The sequence below is a fragment of the Hippocampus guttulatus genome, chromosome 1 (assembly GCF_054856545.1).
Source record: "Hippocampus guttulatus isolate MCC_2025c chromosome 1, RoL_Hgut_1.0, whole genome shotgun sequence".
In the NCBI taxonomy this organism is placed as follows: Eukaryota; Metazoa; Chordata; class Actinopteri; order Syngnathiformes; family Syngnathidae; genus Hippocampus; species Hippocampus guttulatus.
This window is the reverse complement of record NC_141261.1, coordinates 17,358,819-17,373,986: the sequence shown is the minus strand read 5'-3', so window position 1 is coordinate 17,373,986 and position 15,168 is coordinate 17,358,819. Positions and strand designations below refer to the sequence as shown.

The 15,168-nt window shown below is 41.4% G+C and overlaps 1 protein-coding gene across 1 annotated transcript in view; it reads right to left on the bottom strand.

Annotated features, from left to right (window-relative positions):
• Nucleotides 1-1,797: 1,797 nt before the first annotated feature.
• Nucleotides 1,798-15,168, bottom strand: part of LOC147210713 (metabotropic glutamate receptor 4-like) — a 139,947-nt gene continuing 126,576 nt past the window's right edge. Inside the window, exons 8-11 of the mRNA XM_086115350.1 lie at nt 13,995-14,131; nt 11,164-12,099; nt 8,295-8,541; nt 1,798-5,044 (exon numbers count right to left, since the gene is read on the bottom strand). Of these exons, the coding sequence (XP_085971476.1) occupies nt 4,995-5,044; nt 8,295-8,541; nt 11,164-12,099; nt 13,995-14,131 (1,370 nt within the window). The 3' untranslated portion in view covers nt 1,798-4,994. The remainder of the gene's footprint in view (nt 5,045-8,294; nt 8,542-11,163; nt 12,100-13,994; nt 14,132-15,168) is intronic.

Genomic DNA, 15,168 nt, shown 5'->3' with positions numbered 1-15,168 from the left:
GCCCGAACCTAACGATCCTCTTTCTATCTCAATGCTGTATTATAAATTTGTGTTCATAAAATATACAGCATACAGTATATTCATAATGTTGATCACAATTCATGGAATCCACCATGGCACTTTAAGTGCTTGATAACAGGATCGCTCTTTGACATGCTGTCTACTCATGCAATCACGTGTGTCCTGTGAGTCCAACTTGTGAGACTTGGAGAAAATGCGTTCCGTTTGTCACAATCAGACCGTTTCCAGTGAGCACGCTCGGTGGTGGTAATCACCGCACCAATCAGCCCACGCAGTGGATTGAATGTCAGATAGGGTGAATCCAGGCAGAAAATAGTGGAGTGCCAGCGTCAGGCCAGTGGCACCACAGACAAGGCGATGTAATGTTTCCAGTGTCAGCAGCACGCTGAATAGAAGCGGAATTGGAGCCATTTCATCTAAAGCATTTCCTCCAACAAGAACATTGATGAATGGGTGTTATTTGAATATTTATGGGCTGTGAGGCCAAGATAAAGAATAGATGGTCCAGAAAGAATTGGAGCCATTTGTCTTTTAGTTTGCTCTCTTTTTTTGTTGCTGCCCGGTGAAGACCCATCCCTCCTTTTGTCAACTGGGAAACACAAAGCAGAAGATAGACTGGCGCCATGTTCACACATCAGCGGGCTGGCTGTTTGGAAGCATCGCACACCAGTATTGTCGTCAATGTTGGCATGTGCTGATCAATGAAGAGGTCAGGAGAATGGACTCTGTGCACAGCAGCTCATTACGTATTTCTGGAGGTAAATACAGAGGTGTACGAGCTTCCTGCTTTTGTTTAGACCAGGACGCCCTCTGTAGCAAAGTAAAGTCATTCTTTCAAATTGTGTTAACGCGGGTTTTTTTTAATTGTTATATTCTATAGTGGGCGAGTGGTTAGCGCATCAACCTCACAGTGCAGAGGTACTGGGTTCAATTCCAGCTCTGGCCTTCCTGTGTGGGGTTTGCATGTTCTCTCCGTGCCTGCGTGGGTTTTCTCCGGGTACTCTGGTTTCCTCCCACATTCCAAAAACATGTATGGGCAGGCTGATTGAACACTCTAAATTGTCCCGAGGTGTGAGTGTGAGCGCGAATGGTTGTCTGTCTCTGTGTGGCCTGCGATTGGCTGGCAACCGGTTCAGGGTGTACCCCGCCTACTACACAAGTACAGCTGGGATCAGAAAATGGATTGATGGATGGATATTCTATAGTTCGAAGCTGGTGCTTTTCAAGGTGCAAACGTCCTCCACTAAAGTACCACAGGGATTTTTTTTCTTCTAATTTTGTTCAAGGATGCGCATCGAAGCCGTTGAATCATCACAAGATCAATACTGGTTTCCACTTGATCAAAACACGTGACCGCTTATTGAAAAATCCAATAATGCCCTGAATGCGAACAAAACATCTTTCTACCATCACACTACAGCATGTAAACAACCTACCTGGGAGGTCATTGTTTGTCCTACAGTCCATAGTGATGGTTTCATAAAGTGGAATGTATCAGTGTCCGGAATCTTACTCAACACATTCATGATGCAGGTGGGAACAAACCAAAAGCAAAACGCGCTGTTTACAATTGTGAAGAATTAAGATATATTTGGGCCTTTGTGCCTGCGTAACAACCCACAGATATGCGAATAATAATAATAATAATAATAAGAAGAAGAATACTTTGAAATTGTTTAAAACGTGTGAAGAAGCAAATCAACACATATTTAGAAAAAGTGTGTTTTTATTAGAAACATCTCGTATAAAAATGAACATGCTCTACACATCTGTATTCTTTTCTATCGATAATTCATAAATATCCAGGCACTGTATTTATTTTTTTCCTTTTTTAAAAATAATTCCCGTACATCAACCAAACATGATCAAACCACTTGTAAACATATATTTACTTGCCACTGACAGTATTTTCACTCATCACTTATTAACATATTCTATTTTGTAACACATACAGTGTTTTAGAAAAATAAAAAGCGTTATTGTGACTCAAAAAAATGCAATTGTGTTCATTTACACCAGGGGTGTCAAACTCATTTCACATTGTGGGCCACATACGGCCTCGGTAGATGTCAAGTGGGCCGGACCATTAAAATTATACCATACTCTGCTATAAATAACCAAAATAGTATGTCTTTCCTTTGTTTTGGTCTAAAGAAGCAAAGAACATTCGAAAATTGTCGAAATGTAATGAACATATCTTTTACAAAACATTTCATGAAGCACCTTAGATTTCCTTAGTGCAATTTATTTTTTCATTATGTCATGATGGCGAAAAACGTACAGTATATTAAACATTCTGTTTCTTTGTGGATTTTGGATGGAACAAAGGTGCACATTTCTTTCCATCCAAAACTGTTGTACTTAATGCACTTTGTAGGACACTAATTGTTTCAGATGAGGTAATTGCAACCACCTGGGAAGGGCCAATTGTTGCTTGTACCCGATTGGCCTGAAGTTCAAGTGAACTCCCTTTAAAAGATGAATGAGGAAGTCTCTGGGGGCCGGACAACTTGGAGAGCAGTGCTACACGTGGGCTGCTCAAAACTGGTCAACTGTCGCTCCTGAAAATAAAGAAAACTGGAAAATCTCCTTCCTGAATCCTGGCTGAATTGCCTTTTTATTCTTTTTCACGTGGCCTGCTGTTTTGCCGCATAACACATTAACACATATGCATTGCAACTGATCCCACTGATTGTAAAAGGCACACCATTTTAACAAGTAATTGGTATTGAAAAATATAGTACAGTAATGCATTTTAAGATTAAATGAGATTTATAAAGAAAGGAATTTTTAAACCATTTTAACATGTGCATATAAAATCTAAATTTAATCCCTGCCTACACCATACAAACTAAGGAGAGTGCTATTAAATGTGTAAAGAATAAAGTATTCACATCCTTGATAGCGTCTGCTGTGTTGGGTCTTCTACTCTGATCAAAACAGTGATCTAGCGGATGCTCCATGAATTGCACCTTATTTAGAATATTCATCCCGTGTCTTTTATGCATTTTTTTCACTTTTCAATGATCCTGCGGGCCTGTTCGAACCTCCTTAGGCACCGGTAGCAGCCCGGGGCCGTATGTTTGACACCCCTGATTTACACAAACACCTTTCCCACAAAAAAATACTTAATCCGAATGGTGGAAAAAATACATTTGCAGCAATAACTTGGAACTTTTGTTCAAGCTGGGAGCTGCAAGAATTTTTGATTGAACCAAATGTATTGATGACTTAGAATTCTCTGCAATGATTTTCCACCTGGACATCAGACCTGAATATCAAGTTATTGACATGACTTACATTTTTTTGACATGCAACATACATATTCTGCATCGCTCAGGATAAGATTTAGTGTGACAATTTCCAGAGTTGCTCTTTTTACGAGGAATACTGAAGGAGAACAAGAAACTGAAGACAGAAACGGAGTTTACACATTGAGGTTTTGTACACTGAGCTCTTCCTAGTGTGTTTGAACAGAATGCACTCAGACATGATGCAAAGCGTACAACACCATGAATGGTCCATGGAAGATGAAAGGTCAGAGCACCAAATGAAGGTAATGGCTCTTATTTATCAAGCTGCAGAATGACAACCTGTTAAAACAGTATATGTTTTCATCGAAATGATGCTTAAGTACCATATTTTCCGCACTAAAAGGCCCACCTAAAAGCATTCAATTTTCTCAAAAGGCCACAATGCGGCCTCATAATCCCATGCGTCTTATATATGGATCAATATTCGGATTTCCTGGACGTATTATTTTGAATGTTCTCTAAAGCGCATTGTTACAACTGCAGTGGTTGTGAAAGCGCTATACTGGATACAACAAACCTGTATTGTATTCCTTTTAGTGTAGCTCCATCTAGTGGATACATAACACAACATCAGCTACTATTGTAGCATCTATTCTATGCACCTTAAAATGGGATGCGCCCTAAATATGAAAACAGTTTTAAAATAGGCCATTCATAGAAGGAGCGCCTTATAGTCTGAAGCACATTATAGTGCGGAAAATACGGTATATAAATAGCCTAAATCTCGATTATTGTCAATACCAGTAACAGTTTCCAAAATCCTGTGGGGGGGAATACCAAATTTGTTCTGTAAAAAAAAGCCAACTAAATAAATTGTGACTTAAAACAAATACGTGGAAGTAACCATGCTTCCTAGTTCTACTCGTCCAAACAGAGCTTTTCATCCAACTGCCTCAGTTTGTGGATGATAAATAAGGGCCATTAAAGTCTGGATGTTTCATACCTTCTGTGATGTTGGACTCCATTTTTTCTGTTTAGGTAACAGAGGTTGGCTAATGGTCTCTACTGTTAATGATAATCATGACACATCGCATTCCATTGACAACACAGCACAGTACACGGACGTGATGCACCCACAAGCATGCTCTGGGACTGTACACTAGGCTTGTCCAAAAAATGATGCAGATGTTGACAAAATTATGAAACACTGCTAGAAAACAAAAATACATCTGAATCACGGAGAGATTTTTTTTTTTTGCTTGTTGCCAGATATGGTTTGTTCATGTTGCAATACTCGACCTCTTGAAAGGCATGTCCAGTTTGACGAGTAGCAACTCCATTACCATTTACCAGCAGTTCAACAGCAAAAACAAGCATAGCTCCATCCCCCACCAACTAACGTTTTTGAATAAGTCTAATGGCTCAGCCCAGGAGATGCCTGAAACGTGTGCCATTGACTTCTGAAAGAAAACATACTGTTGATTTCAGGTGGTGCATTCATCCTGCGCCTGGAAACATCACAACCCATTACAATGTTTCTAAGGGAAGGAGAAAATGAATGGTCCCGCCTTTTCATCCCTCATCACTTGCTGGCATTTGACTCATTTCCGATTAAGTGGCATTTTTTTGGTGTAGAAAAAATATGACATCCTTTCAATCCCAGCTTTCCTCTGTGCTTCAGCAGATCGCTCTCTCCCCAGGCCCACACTCGGCTCCCTCTTAGATGGTATGGTTACTGTAGCTGATGTACGTCTGCTTGGAGGCCAGCGCTGCAGAGGAGTTACAACAAGAGGGACGTGGTTAAAAATGCTCATTGGTTGAAGTGGGAATTGGCATTAAATGGCAATCTTGGGAACACTTGTAGCTGTCCTGGTTGACAACTTCTATTTATGGATGACTTCATCAAGTGAGGACAGGAAAATCAAGTTTGCCCTTTCCCCACCTTTTTAATGGATATTAAAGATGCTACAATGCTCGTAGCGATAAGAAGGATTTCAAAAGAGGTCGCCCGAACCTAACGATCCTCTTTCTATCTCAATGCTGTATTATAAATTTGTGTTCATAAAATATACAGCATACAGTATATTCATAATGTTGATCACAATTCATGGAATCCACCATGGCACTTTAAGTGCTTGATAACAGGATCGCTCTTTGACATGCTGTCTACTCATGCAATCACGTGTGTCCTGTGAGTCCAACTTGTGAGACTTGGAGAAAATGCGTTCCGTTTGTCACAATCAGACCGTTTCCAGTGAGCACGCTCGGTGGTGGTAATCACCGCACCAATCAGCCCACGCAGTGGATTGAATGTCAGATAGGGTGAATCCAGGCAGAAAATAGTGGAGTGCCAGCGTCAGGCCAGTGGCACCACAGACAAGGCGATGTAATGTTTCCAGTGTCAGCAGCACGCTGAATAGAAGTGGAATTGGAGCCATTTCATCTAAAGCATTTCCTCCAACAAGAACATTGATGAATGGGTGTTATTTGAATATTTATGGGCTGTGAGGCCAAGATAAAGAATAGATGGTCCAGAAAGAATTGGAGCCATTTGTCTTTTAGTTTGCTCTCTTTTTTTGTTGCTGCCCGGTGAAGACCCATCCCTCCTTTTGTCAACTGGGAAACACAAAGCAGAAGATAGACTGGCGCCATGTTCACACATCAGCGGGCTGGCTGTTTGGAAGCATCGCACACCAGTATTGTCGTCAATGTTGGCATGTGCTGATCAATGAAGAGGTCAGGAGAATGGACTCTGTGCACAGCAGCTCATTACGTATTTCTGGAGGTAAATACAGAGGTGTACGAGCTTCCTGCTTTCGTTTAGACCAGGACGCCCTCTGTAGCAAAGTAAAGTCATTCTTTCAAATTGTGTTAACGCGGGTTTTTTTTAATTGTTATATTCTATAGTGGGCGAGTGGTTAGCGCATCAACCTCACAGTGCAGAGGTACTGGGTTCAATTCCAGCTCTGGCCTTCCTGTGTGGGGTTTGCATGTTCTCCCCGTGCCTGCGTGGGTTTTCTCCGGGTACTCTGGTTTCCTCCCACATTCCAAAAACATGTATGGGCAGGCTGATTGAACACTCTAAATTGTCCCGAGGTGTGAGTGTGAGCGCGAATGGTTGTCTGTCTCTGTGTGGCCTGCGATTGGCTGGCAACCGGTTCAGGGTGTACCCCGCCTACTACACAAGTACAGCTGGGATCAGAAAATGGTTTTCAATGCTTTTCAAGGTGCAAACGTCCTCCGAAGTTGTGACTTTTAAAGACAAACTACAAAGGAGAACGTTTCGACATTCGGTGAGACAATTGAACTATTGCAACATGGAATCGAACGATGAAGGTAGTCTTTCTTGCTCGGCGCCCCGGCGAGTCATGAAGCTGCGCTCTCTACTGTGATACAGAAAATAGCTCATTAAATGAGACACGGTGCTTTGATCCCTTCGCCGATACTTGGATAACTGGAACAAATAATTCCTTTATGGTAACTTGACATCATTTCAGCAGATTGTGAGTATATTTTAAAGAGTTTGATGTCATTGCTGTGAGTGAAGACTACGGAACCGGAGGTTCGCACGCCTTCGGAGCCCAAATGGTGCCTGCATGCTGCCCATTGTGTCTTATGCTGTGTTTTCGCTTGTGTGCATGCACAGTGTTAGTGAACATCAGCAGAAACGCAAAATTGGTCACCATTAGGAGAATTCAGTGAGTTACCTGAGAGCCTAAGATCCCTCACAAGGCTCCCCTTCCTCAACACAGTCTGACACAGACATACAGAGCAGTGGTTAGCTTACCCCGTTCAAGGCACAGTGTCAGCATTTACACAGAATCGCTGGTCCAACTGCACACAGGTTGCAAAAAGGCATAGCTATGCACGTATATGTGTGGACACATGCTTTTTTTATCGCAGGAGGCTACGTAATATTTCACACAGTTGAGTTTGTCAGTGAATAAAATCAGGACTTTGGAGTAATCATCCACGGTCTGCTTGATTTAATCCTTCCTCCACACGGAGACCACCTATGCATACACTTTATCTTGGTGATTAGAGAAAAAAAAATACTTTTGCAACATGACTCGTCTCTTTCATCCCTTTCAAAAATCACACAAGTGTGGGCTACTTGTCACTCCCCCTGATTGGCAAATGCAGTGGATTTGGAGTCTTCGAGAATGGAATCTATTTGTGTACCCTTGGTGGAGGATTTTGAATTAACCTGGTGAAACAGACAAGTCACCTCCTGCTTTTCTTCATATGCCTTGAAATTCATTTGTGGATTTGTGATCAGGGTTACACAAAGACATCAAAAAGTTTTTGTTTCATTCAGCTTTGTGCAGAGTTGGCAGACGGACAACATTTTAAGGTAAATCAAGAAATCCTACTTTGTTCTAATTAACATTGCAACACATTACCGTATTTCCGTAATGGAAGAACATGTAATGCACAACTCTTCATGGAAAAATTTTTTGGACCCTTCACACAATATTTCATAGACTGATAAATATAGTGCATTGAATTTATTCAATCTTATTTTGTCAAGCGGCTACACACAATGTAATCATGTGGATTTGAAGATTTTATTTTGTGACAAAAAATAAATAAATTTAACACCCCATTTATTTTTGCATTGTATCACGATTGTGTCTTAAGTGTGTCCAAACTGCTGATCCACATTAAGATTTTTCATTCCGCTTGGCAGATAATTGTGCATTACTTTTCCTCACTGTAATACATGTTTTCAAAAATACCTTGAAGACCATAAAGAATGCGAAGAGCTCACGAACATTTCATCAGATTTCTCTTAATCTATTCCTTAGTTAACATATTGTTTAATGCTCTTTATGACACTATATTACATTGATTTGATAAACCTTACTTTTTTTTCACTCCAAATGACAGAAGTACTAGATAACAGCCATTAATTATTGGCACCTTACAAGACTTCATCGCGTGTATTATACATAATAACATCATTGGACATTCAAAGCTGTCACAATGATTTACTTTGTGTGGGTGAGCAAGACCAACCTTGTGTTTCCAGACTTTCACAGAGTTCTGACTTTGCCTCTCCATTGGGCCTCAGACCACCTTTTGGGTTGAACTTGTTGGACATGGTGGCTGCGGTGACCACAGCCTTCAGGCTGCGCTTGCGCTTCGGTACGTTCTGCTCCGGGTGAAAGAGAACCACGTAGACCTTGGGCATGTAAAGCATTCCCAGAGAGACGGATGCACTGAGGCTGACAGAGATGGTCAAAGTTGTGGTCTGGATGTACATCTGCATTATAGAAGAGACATATTATTAGTTGAGGTGTGACGGTACATGTTTAAAAAAATGTCCAATCCATCGGCATTAGTGTCAATTGCATGAGGACAGTCACAGCGTTCTCACTTCTTTACCACATAAAAGTTCTGTCAGAAACTTTCCAAAGACAGGTGTCACAAAGGAAATACTGTATTTCAAATTCAAACCACAAACCACAAGTTTTCCCCATCAAAGTAATCCCCCTGGTGTATAACAGACTTTTCCAACCTTCTTTGCCACACTCTCCAGGAAGGATTCTTCTTGGGCTTGGGAACAAGGAATTTAAAAAAAATCCAGCCAGGTCAGACAGGAACTGATGAACATGATTGGTTGATCGCCTGGTCCATATTGAAGAGGAAAACGTTTTGTCGGATCTTTTGTTACACCAGTCCTGGTAGTTTTCTGACAGCCCTTATGTTATACAAGTGGTTTCTTTTAATTCAGGTGCTCAGTGAGTGCTCCGTCACGCAACAATCCCCAAAATTCTTTATTTATTAAATAAATGATGTGCACCAAGTAGAAGCCTCCCTTGATGGTTGTCTATGCAGTCTACTTATTTGTTTCTGCCTTGAGGGTTTAGGCCACAGTATGAGGACTTTTTGCTCGCTAAGGCCAGTGCCAGCTGCAGAACCCAGCTGGGAGTCAGAAACATAGCTACAGGCTACAAAAGATGAAGCAGAGATAAACATCTTGCCATTGCCCCAAACACTTTTTTTTCTTGAATTCTGGTGTGTTATGTCCACCTCGCATTTGCAGGGGAATTGCGGAGTTGACAGAGGGTTTGAAAAATACAGCAGGTACAGACATCAAGTCAATCCAAATATAATGGAATGCTTGTAAGAATACAAATGAATAAAGAGCGGGGCATGACTTTTGTAAGTGTGTAGGTTTATTTGTACCTTCTAAAATGTTTGGAATGCTTTGCCTTATGTGAGAAAGCCCATGACACCGTGGTGTGAGAAATCCTTCATTCCTCAAGTTTTCGGGTGAGATGAAATGCATTCGTTGTTCGGCATGGGATTAGCTCAATCCGCTAAATTGTATAGCTTGTTCAATATTCATTATATATATATACTGTATATATATTTTTTACAGCTGTTTTAGAGCTGAAAATACAGTGATTGTTGCAGTCATGCATCATCACACATATGTCTAACAGGAAGGTGTTTGTAAGACACACAGTCGTTCTTTGGACATAGCAATACAATCGGCAAACACCGACAACAAGATACAGTCGATAAGACTGCACAATCTAATGACATGTAGAAAATATATTGTCTGTACAGAGGTAATGTAAGCTCTTTTTTTAATTGGCTCTCTGTGAGGTTATTTTTTTTGTGCATTTAATTTTGTCACAGCCACAGAGAAGCATAAAGATCAGTGTAGCAAATGTTGTGGCTGTGTGAATGCTGATCCATTAGTTAGAGTTCGGGCGGGCCAGTAGATGTTGGCCAGGTAAACTGTCAATACAAACTGCAAGGGATGGATCATAGTGCTTCATCAACATTGTTCCATGGTGGAACGACAGTGCTGTAATCTGCTGAGAAGATTACACATTGGCCAGGGGTAAAGCCAAGGCAGCACAGACCAGAGTCACTGTGAAGGGAGTCGAGACCATTCAACATCAATTTTCCCTGACGTGTCGATATGATTGTCTATCTGTTCCATGCACATGGAGAGGGAACAATTCACAGATACAAACTGAGCAATTTTACACTTTGTTCCAAACCGAATCGCTTTCTTCGCTCATAAGGCATATGCCAAACATGTTTCTGTACTATAGACTCATGTTGCACAATATTTCAAGGTATCTTTGAAATGTACAGTCAGTTAAAATTGTTCAATGATTTACATGATTCTTTCCACTTGAATGCATCCCAATTCTGATTTTTTTTTTTTTTTTTTTTGTGGGACGATGGTGATTATCTGTATCTTGGCTGCACGTTTTCCCTCACAAGCTGTGCGAATGTGCAAGTCTTTCGAAATGCCTGAATGCAGACAGCTCTCTCCCTCAGTGGAACTCAAAGCACTTAATGAGTCCAACAGCCGCAAAGAACATCAAGTCAAGTGGCCATATAATAAGGTCACTATAGTTTTTTTTTTTGATGGATATAAGAGGGCATAAATAAGGGTTATTATTATATATTATTGTGATGGAACACAGTATGTGACCTTTTTCAGTTTCTACTTTGGGTGACACATGTTGAGAAACTGCTTATACTGTATGATTCATATGAAGGCATAAAGGTGTTAATCAGACTTTTTAGTTAAATCTGAAATACACAATTACAAAAATAACAGATTCCTGGAATTATCCTCACATGACCACTGTGATCCCTGCGGCAAAGTTTTGACCCGCTGACTCATGATCACAATAGCGAGCGGCACAACACCACTCTGACACATATGACGAAAAATACTCAAGTGGCCATTTTCTTCATGAGGAGGCACACAGGAAATACAACAACTCAAGTAGGACACTGACTTCCAACATGTGCAAGTCAAAGTAGCAGCCGTGTGCAGTTTCTAGACTATGATTGGTCATAAAAAATGATTTGAGGTATTCTTGGGGTGATTTGCTTCTTTCAAATTCACCTTTTCCGCTGATTGTGAAGTGCCAAAGAAGATGGGGATAAAGGCAAGCCAGACTATGCAAGTGGTGTACATGGTGAAGCCGATAGGTTTGGCCTCGTTGAACGTCTCCGGAACGCCTCTGGTCTTGATGGCATAAACTGTGCAGGTGACCATGAGCAGCATGCTGTATCCCAACAAACAGATGAGTGAAAGGTCCGATATGTCGCATTTTAAAACTCCGCGGGCCATATCAGGATTAGCTGTACGCTGGTCTTCGTAGTCGATGATGGCTTGTGACGGGTCGACGCCAAACCAGATACACACACCGAGGAGTTGCACTGAAATCAGGCTGAATGTGATGACTAACTGTGAGGCCGGGGAGATGAAGCGAGGGGCGCTGACTGACATCTTGCCTTGCTCAAAAATTCTGTAGATACGATTAGTCTTGGTGAGCAGGGCTGCATAGCTGATACTCATACCCAGGCCCAGGAAGATCCTGCGCAGCGAACATATGAACACATCAGGGGCGGAGATCATGAGGAATGTTGTGGCATAGCACAAGAAGATGCCCGTCAGAAGCACGTAGCTCAGTTCTCGACCTAACGCCTTAACAATGGGCGTGTCGTTGTAGCGCACAAAGGTAACAACCACGAACACGGTTGCCATGATGCCCAGGACTGCGATAAGGACGGGGATGACGGCCCATGGCGAGCTCCATTCCAGCTTGACAATGGGAATGGGAATGCAGCCGGTGTGGTTGTCGTTGGGCCGAAGGTCGAAGCGGCACATCTTGCATGTGTAAGTGTCTGCCCGGTACTGGTAGCCGTCACAATTCTCACAGTGCCAGCAACACGGAATTCCTTTCACAGTTTTCTTGCGCTGGCCAGCACGGCAGGGTTGGCTGCAAATGGAGGAGGGCACTTCTTGCGTTTCACCTGGCCACCGCATCTCATCTGTCTGTTGGAGGATGGATGAAAAACAACCCCACAAGAATTAACAGAAATCATCACTTTTATAGCATGATGTATCTTCTACTTTCTTGTACTCCTTTGATAATTATTATAATTGTATGACCTCACATAAGTTACTTATTGACTGCATACTATCAGTGTTTATTATGATTAAGGGGCAACCATTTTGTTGCGTGAGCAATCCTATTTATTTAATTTGTCATTGGTAACATTTTGGGAAGACCTCATAGGTATACTTCTGATACTAAACAGTCAGGGTTGGGAGGGTTTCTTTCAAAATATTCAGACTGAGTTACTAGTTACCTGTTAAAAATGTAGTGAGCACGTACCATAATCCTAAAGGAATGTAAAAGTCAATAAATTAATGAAACAAAATAAATACCAAAGTAATCCTGCACAATAATCCCGATTTTTAATAAATGTGCCTGTAATCTGATTGGGGGTTTTTTTCTGTCAATGTAACGGCATACAGTTTGTTTTGGGAATACGTAATGCCGATCCATGTATCCCATGACACACCAAGCCTGTAAACACGAAAGAGGTTTTCACCGTGTACCACTGTGAACTTCAGCTTGGTGCTTGCAGTTCACAAGAAAAGGGTGATGCGAGAAAAAAAAAAAATCCCATTCGGTTAAAAAAAAAAGAAAATGCAGTCAAACGTCCTTATTCTTGATTGTCTATAATAAAACACATCACCAAATGCCACAATGAAAACCTCCACAACCCCTCATCCCTGCGGAAAAAAAACAAAGTAAATCATTGTGATGGTTTCTGTGGGTCCATGGTCAAAAGAGGGGTAGGGAACTCTGGTTCCTCGAGTGCCATATCCTGCCTGTTTTCCCTACTCCAAAACACCTGATTCAATTGATCGCGATCATTTCAGGCTTCAACAGAGCATGCCGATGAGCTGATCATTTGAATCAGGTGCGTTGGAGTAGGGCGGGATCTAAAACAGGCAGGGTATGGCTCTTGAGGAACCAGCGTTCGCTACCCCGGGTTAACAAACACTTTCAGATGTTCACAAGTTAAAATAACTGTTCATACCTGCACTCATCCTACAGTCATGACAACATTACCGACTTGGACGTGGTGAATGTGAACAATAAATGGACTAACTTCCATGGAAAAGTTACTCGAGATAAACAGAAGTAAATAGAGGTTAGCCATTATGTCACGTTTCATGGTTGCATTCAGTGACTAGCCTAATCTTTATCCTTTAAAAGCTTGCCTACTTGAATCGATAACCAGGGAGGGCCAATCCTCCCCAAGCAAAATTACTTTTGATAGTGTCAGTGCACCACGTAAACGGGAAATTGAGATCTACAACTACAAATATATAATAAAGATTAGAGTTATTGTTTTTCACTTCTTCACATGGCGTTCACGATTTTGATAGGAGCTTTCTGCCAGGCAATGCTGGGTAAGTTGATCAGTGCGCAAAAGAAACACAGGACCTTGATGTCTGCAATAATTCAGGAGAATACTGTACCTATGCTGTGTGCCGCAACAAAAATAGAGTACCTGCGGGGTTGAGTATAAATGATTCATATGAGCAATCCTCATTGTTCCTGTGGTAGTTTGATGTTAGCATATGCGACATTGCTGATTCAGAGGTTTTGCGTAGGAATAAAGTGGAATTTTATTGCACTAACGATGCCAATCGTTAAAACGAAATCAATGCTAAGAGCTTGACTTGCCTTTTCACCACGTTCAAGTAAATGTTGTTTGTCCCTGACTTTATGAACTTTTAAGGTCACCAGAAACCTTGAGACAACCACCACAACATGGGTTTTCTATACTGCTTGTCCATAGTTAAGATGGTGAGTCAGCTGAAGTCTTTCCTTTTTAAAGACTCTATCTCATAAAGAAAGAAATCCCTACATCCAAGTGCAGATGGTCGGTCCAGTGGCCAATGATTTTATACTCTGTGGTGTTATATTTGATCTGGTATTGGTAGATTTCATAGCGGCCGGGAGCATCTCCGTTCACGTTGAAGACCACCGGCGTGCTAGCGATTCCTGCAGATGACACAAAAACAAAACAAAAATGGGTGATCGTAATTGTACGCCTTTTGTTTAATGTCCAATCCCAGTGATGTGCAAATCGGAAATCCCTTGTTGTTGTAATGCCCAGAGATTATAGTACCCTGCAGAGCTGTTAGAGAGTTAATGAAAGGACCAAATGGATGTGACAGCTCGGCTGTCCTGCTTATTTGACAAGGGGCCACACAGCTGTCTGCTCATGTTCCCATATCAATTCACACGCCTTCATTCCACTTATTGCCCCATCGCTTGTTATCCTCAAGGTTGTCCTCAGAGTGCAGACAAACGACAGCACTGATTTTAATTACCACTTTGAGGTCTCTATTGAGGTCTCTTCCCCTTCTTGAGCATCTGAGAATGGTGAAGTAAGGGCACAAAAGATTAAGTTACGGCGATCAGCCTCCACATCTGTGAAAAGACCTTTCAGTAGCATCTTCATCCGTTTTTGCTAGCGACTGCTTGAAAACAAAGACCCTTCGGTAATCTCGCAGGCCCACAATTTTTGGATCGAGTGTTCATACTTTGAGTATAGTCTGACAATATCAGATACAGTCAGGCCCTGAAGTGTGTTATTCTGATAAATATTTATTTTCTCTTTTAGTGAAGATGGTTAAGTCATTCGAGATAACCTCTGGTGCTGATTCTATTTTGTTATTATGTTTACGAGAACTTTTTAAAAATTGTAATTATTTTTTTTCCTTCGGCGGGGTTGAGGGGGTATGTAAGGCTGGTTTAAGAACTGTGCGGAGAAGTCATTTAACATTCCCTTCCGATCATGACATTTATGCACCCGTCTATGCAATGATGGCCTCTTTAAATGCATTTCATTTCTTCCAGTAAAATCCGAGCTACACACTCTGATGTCCATGCTACAGTGATCCTGGGTGCTTCATCCAGTTACAACAATGTTAAATCAGGCCTGGCAGCAATAACAACTTTAAGTGTGAATGTTATAGCAAATATTAAATCTTGCACTAAAATCTTGCAGTGCTTTACTGCCTTATTGGGAAATT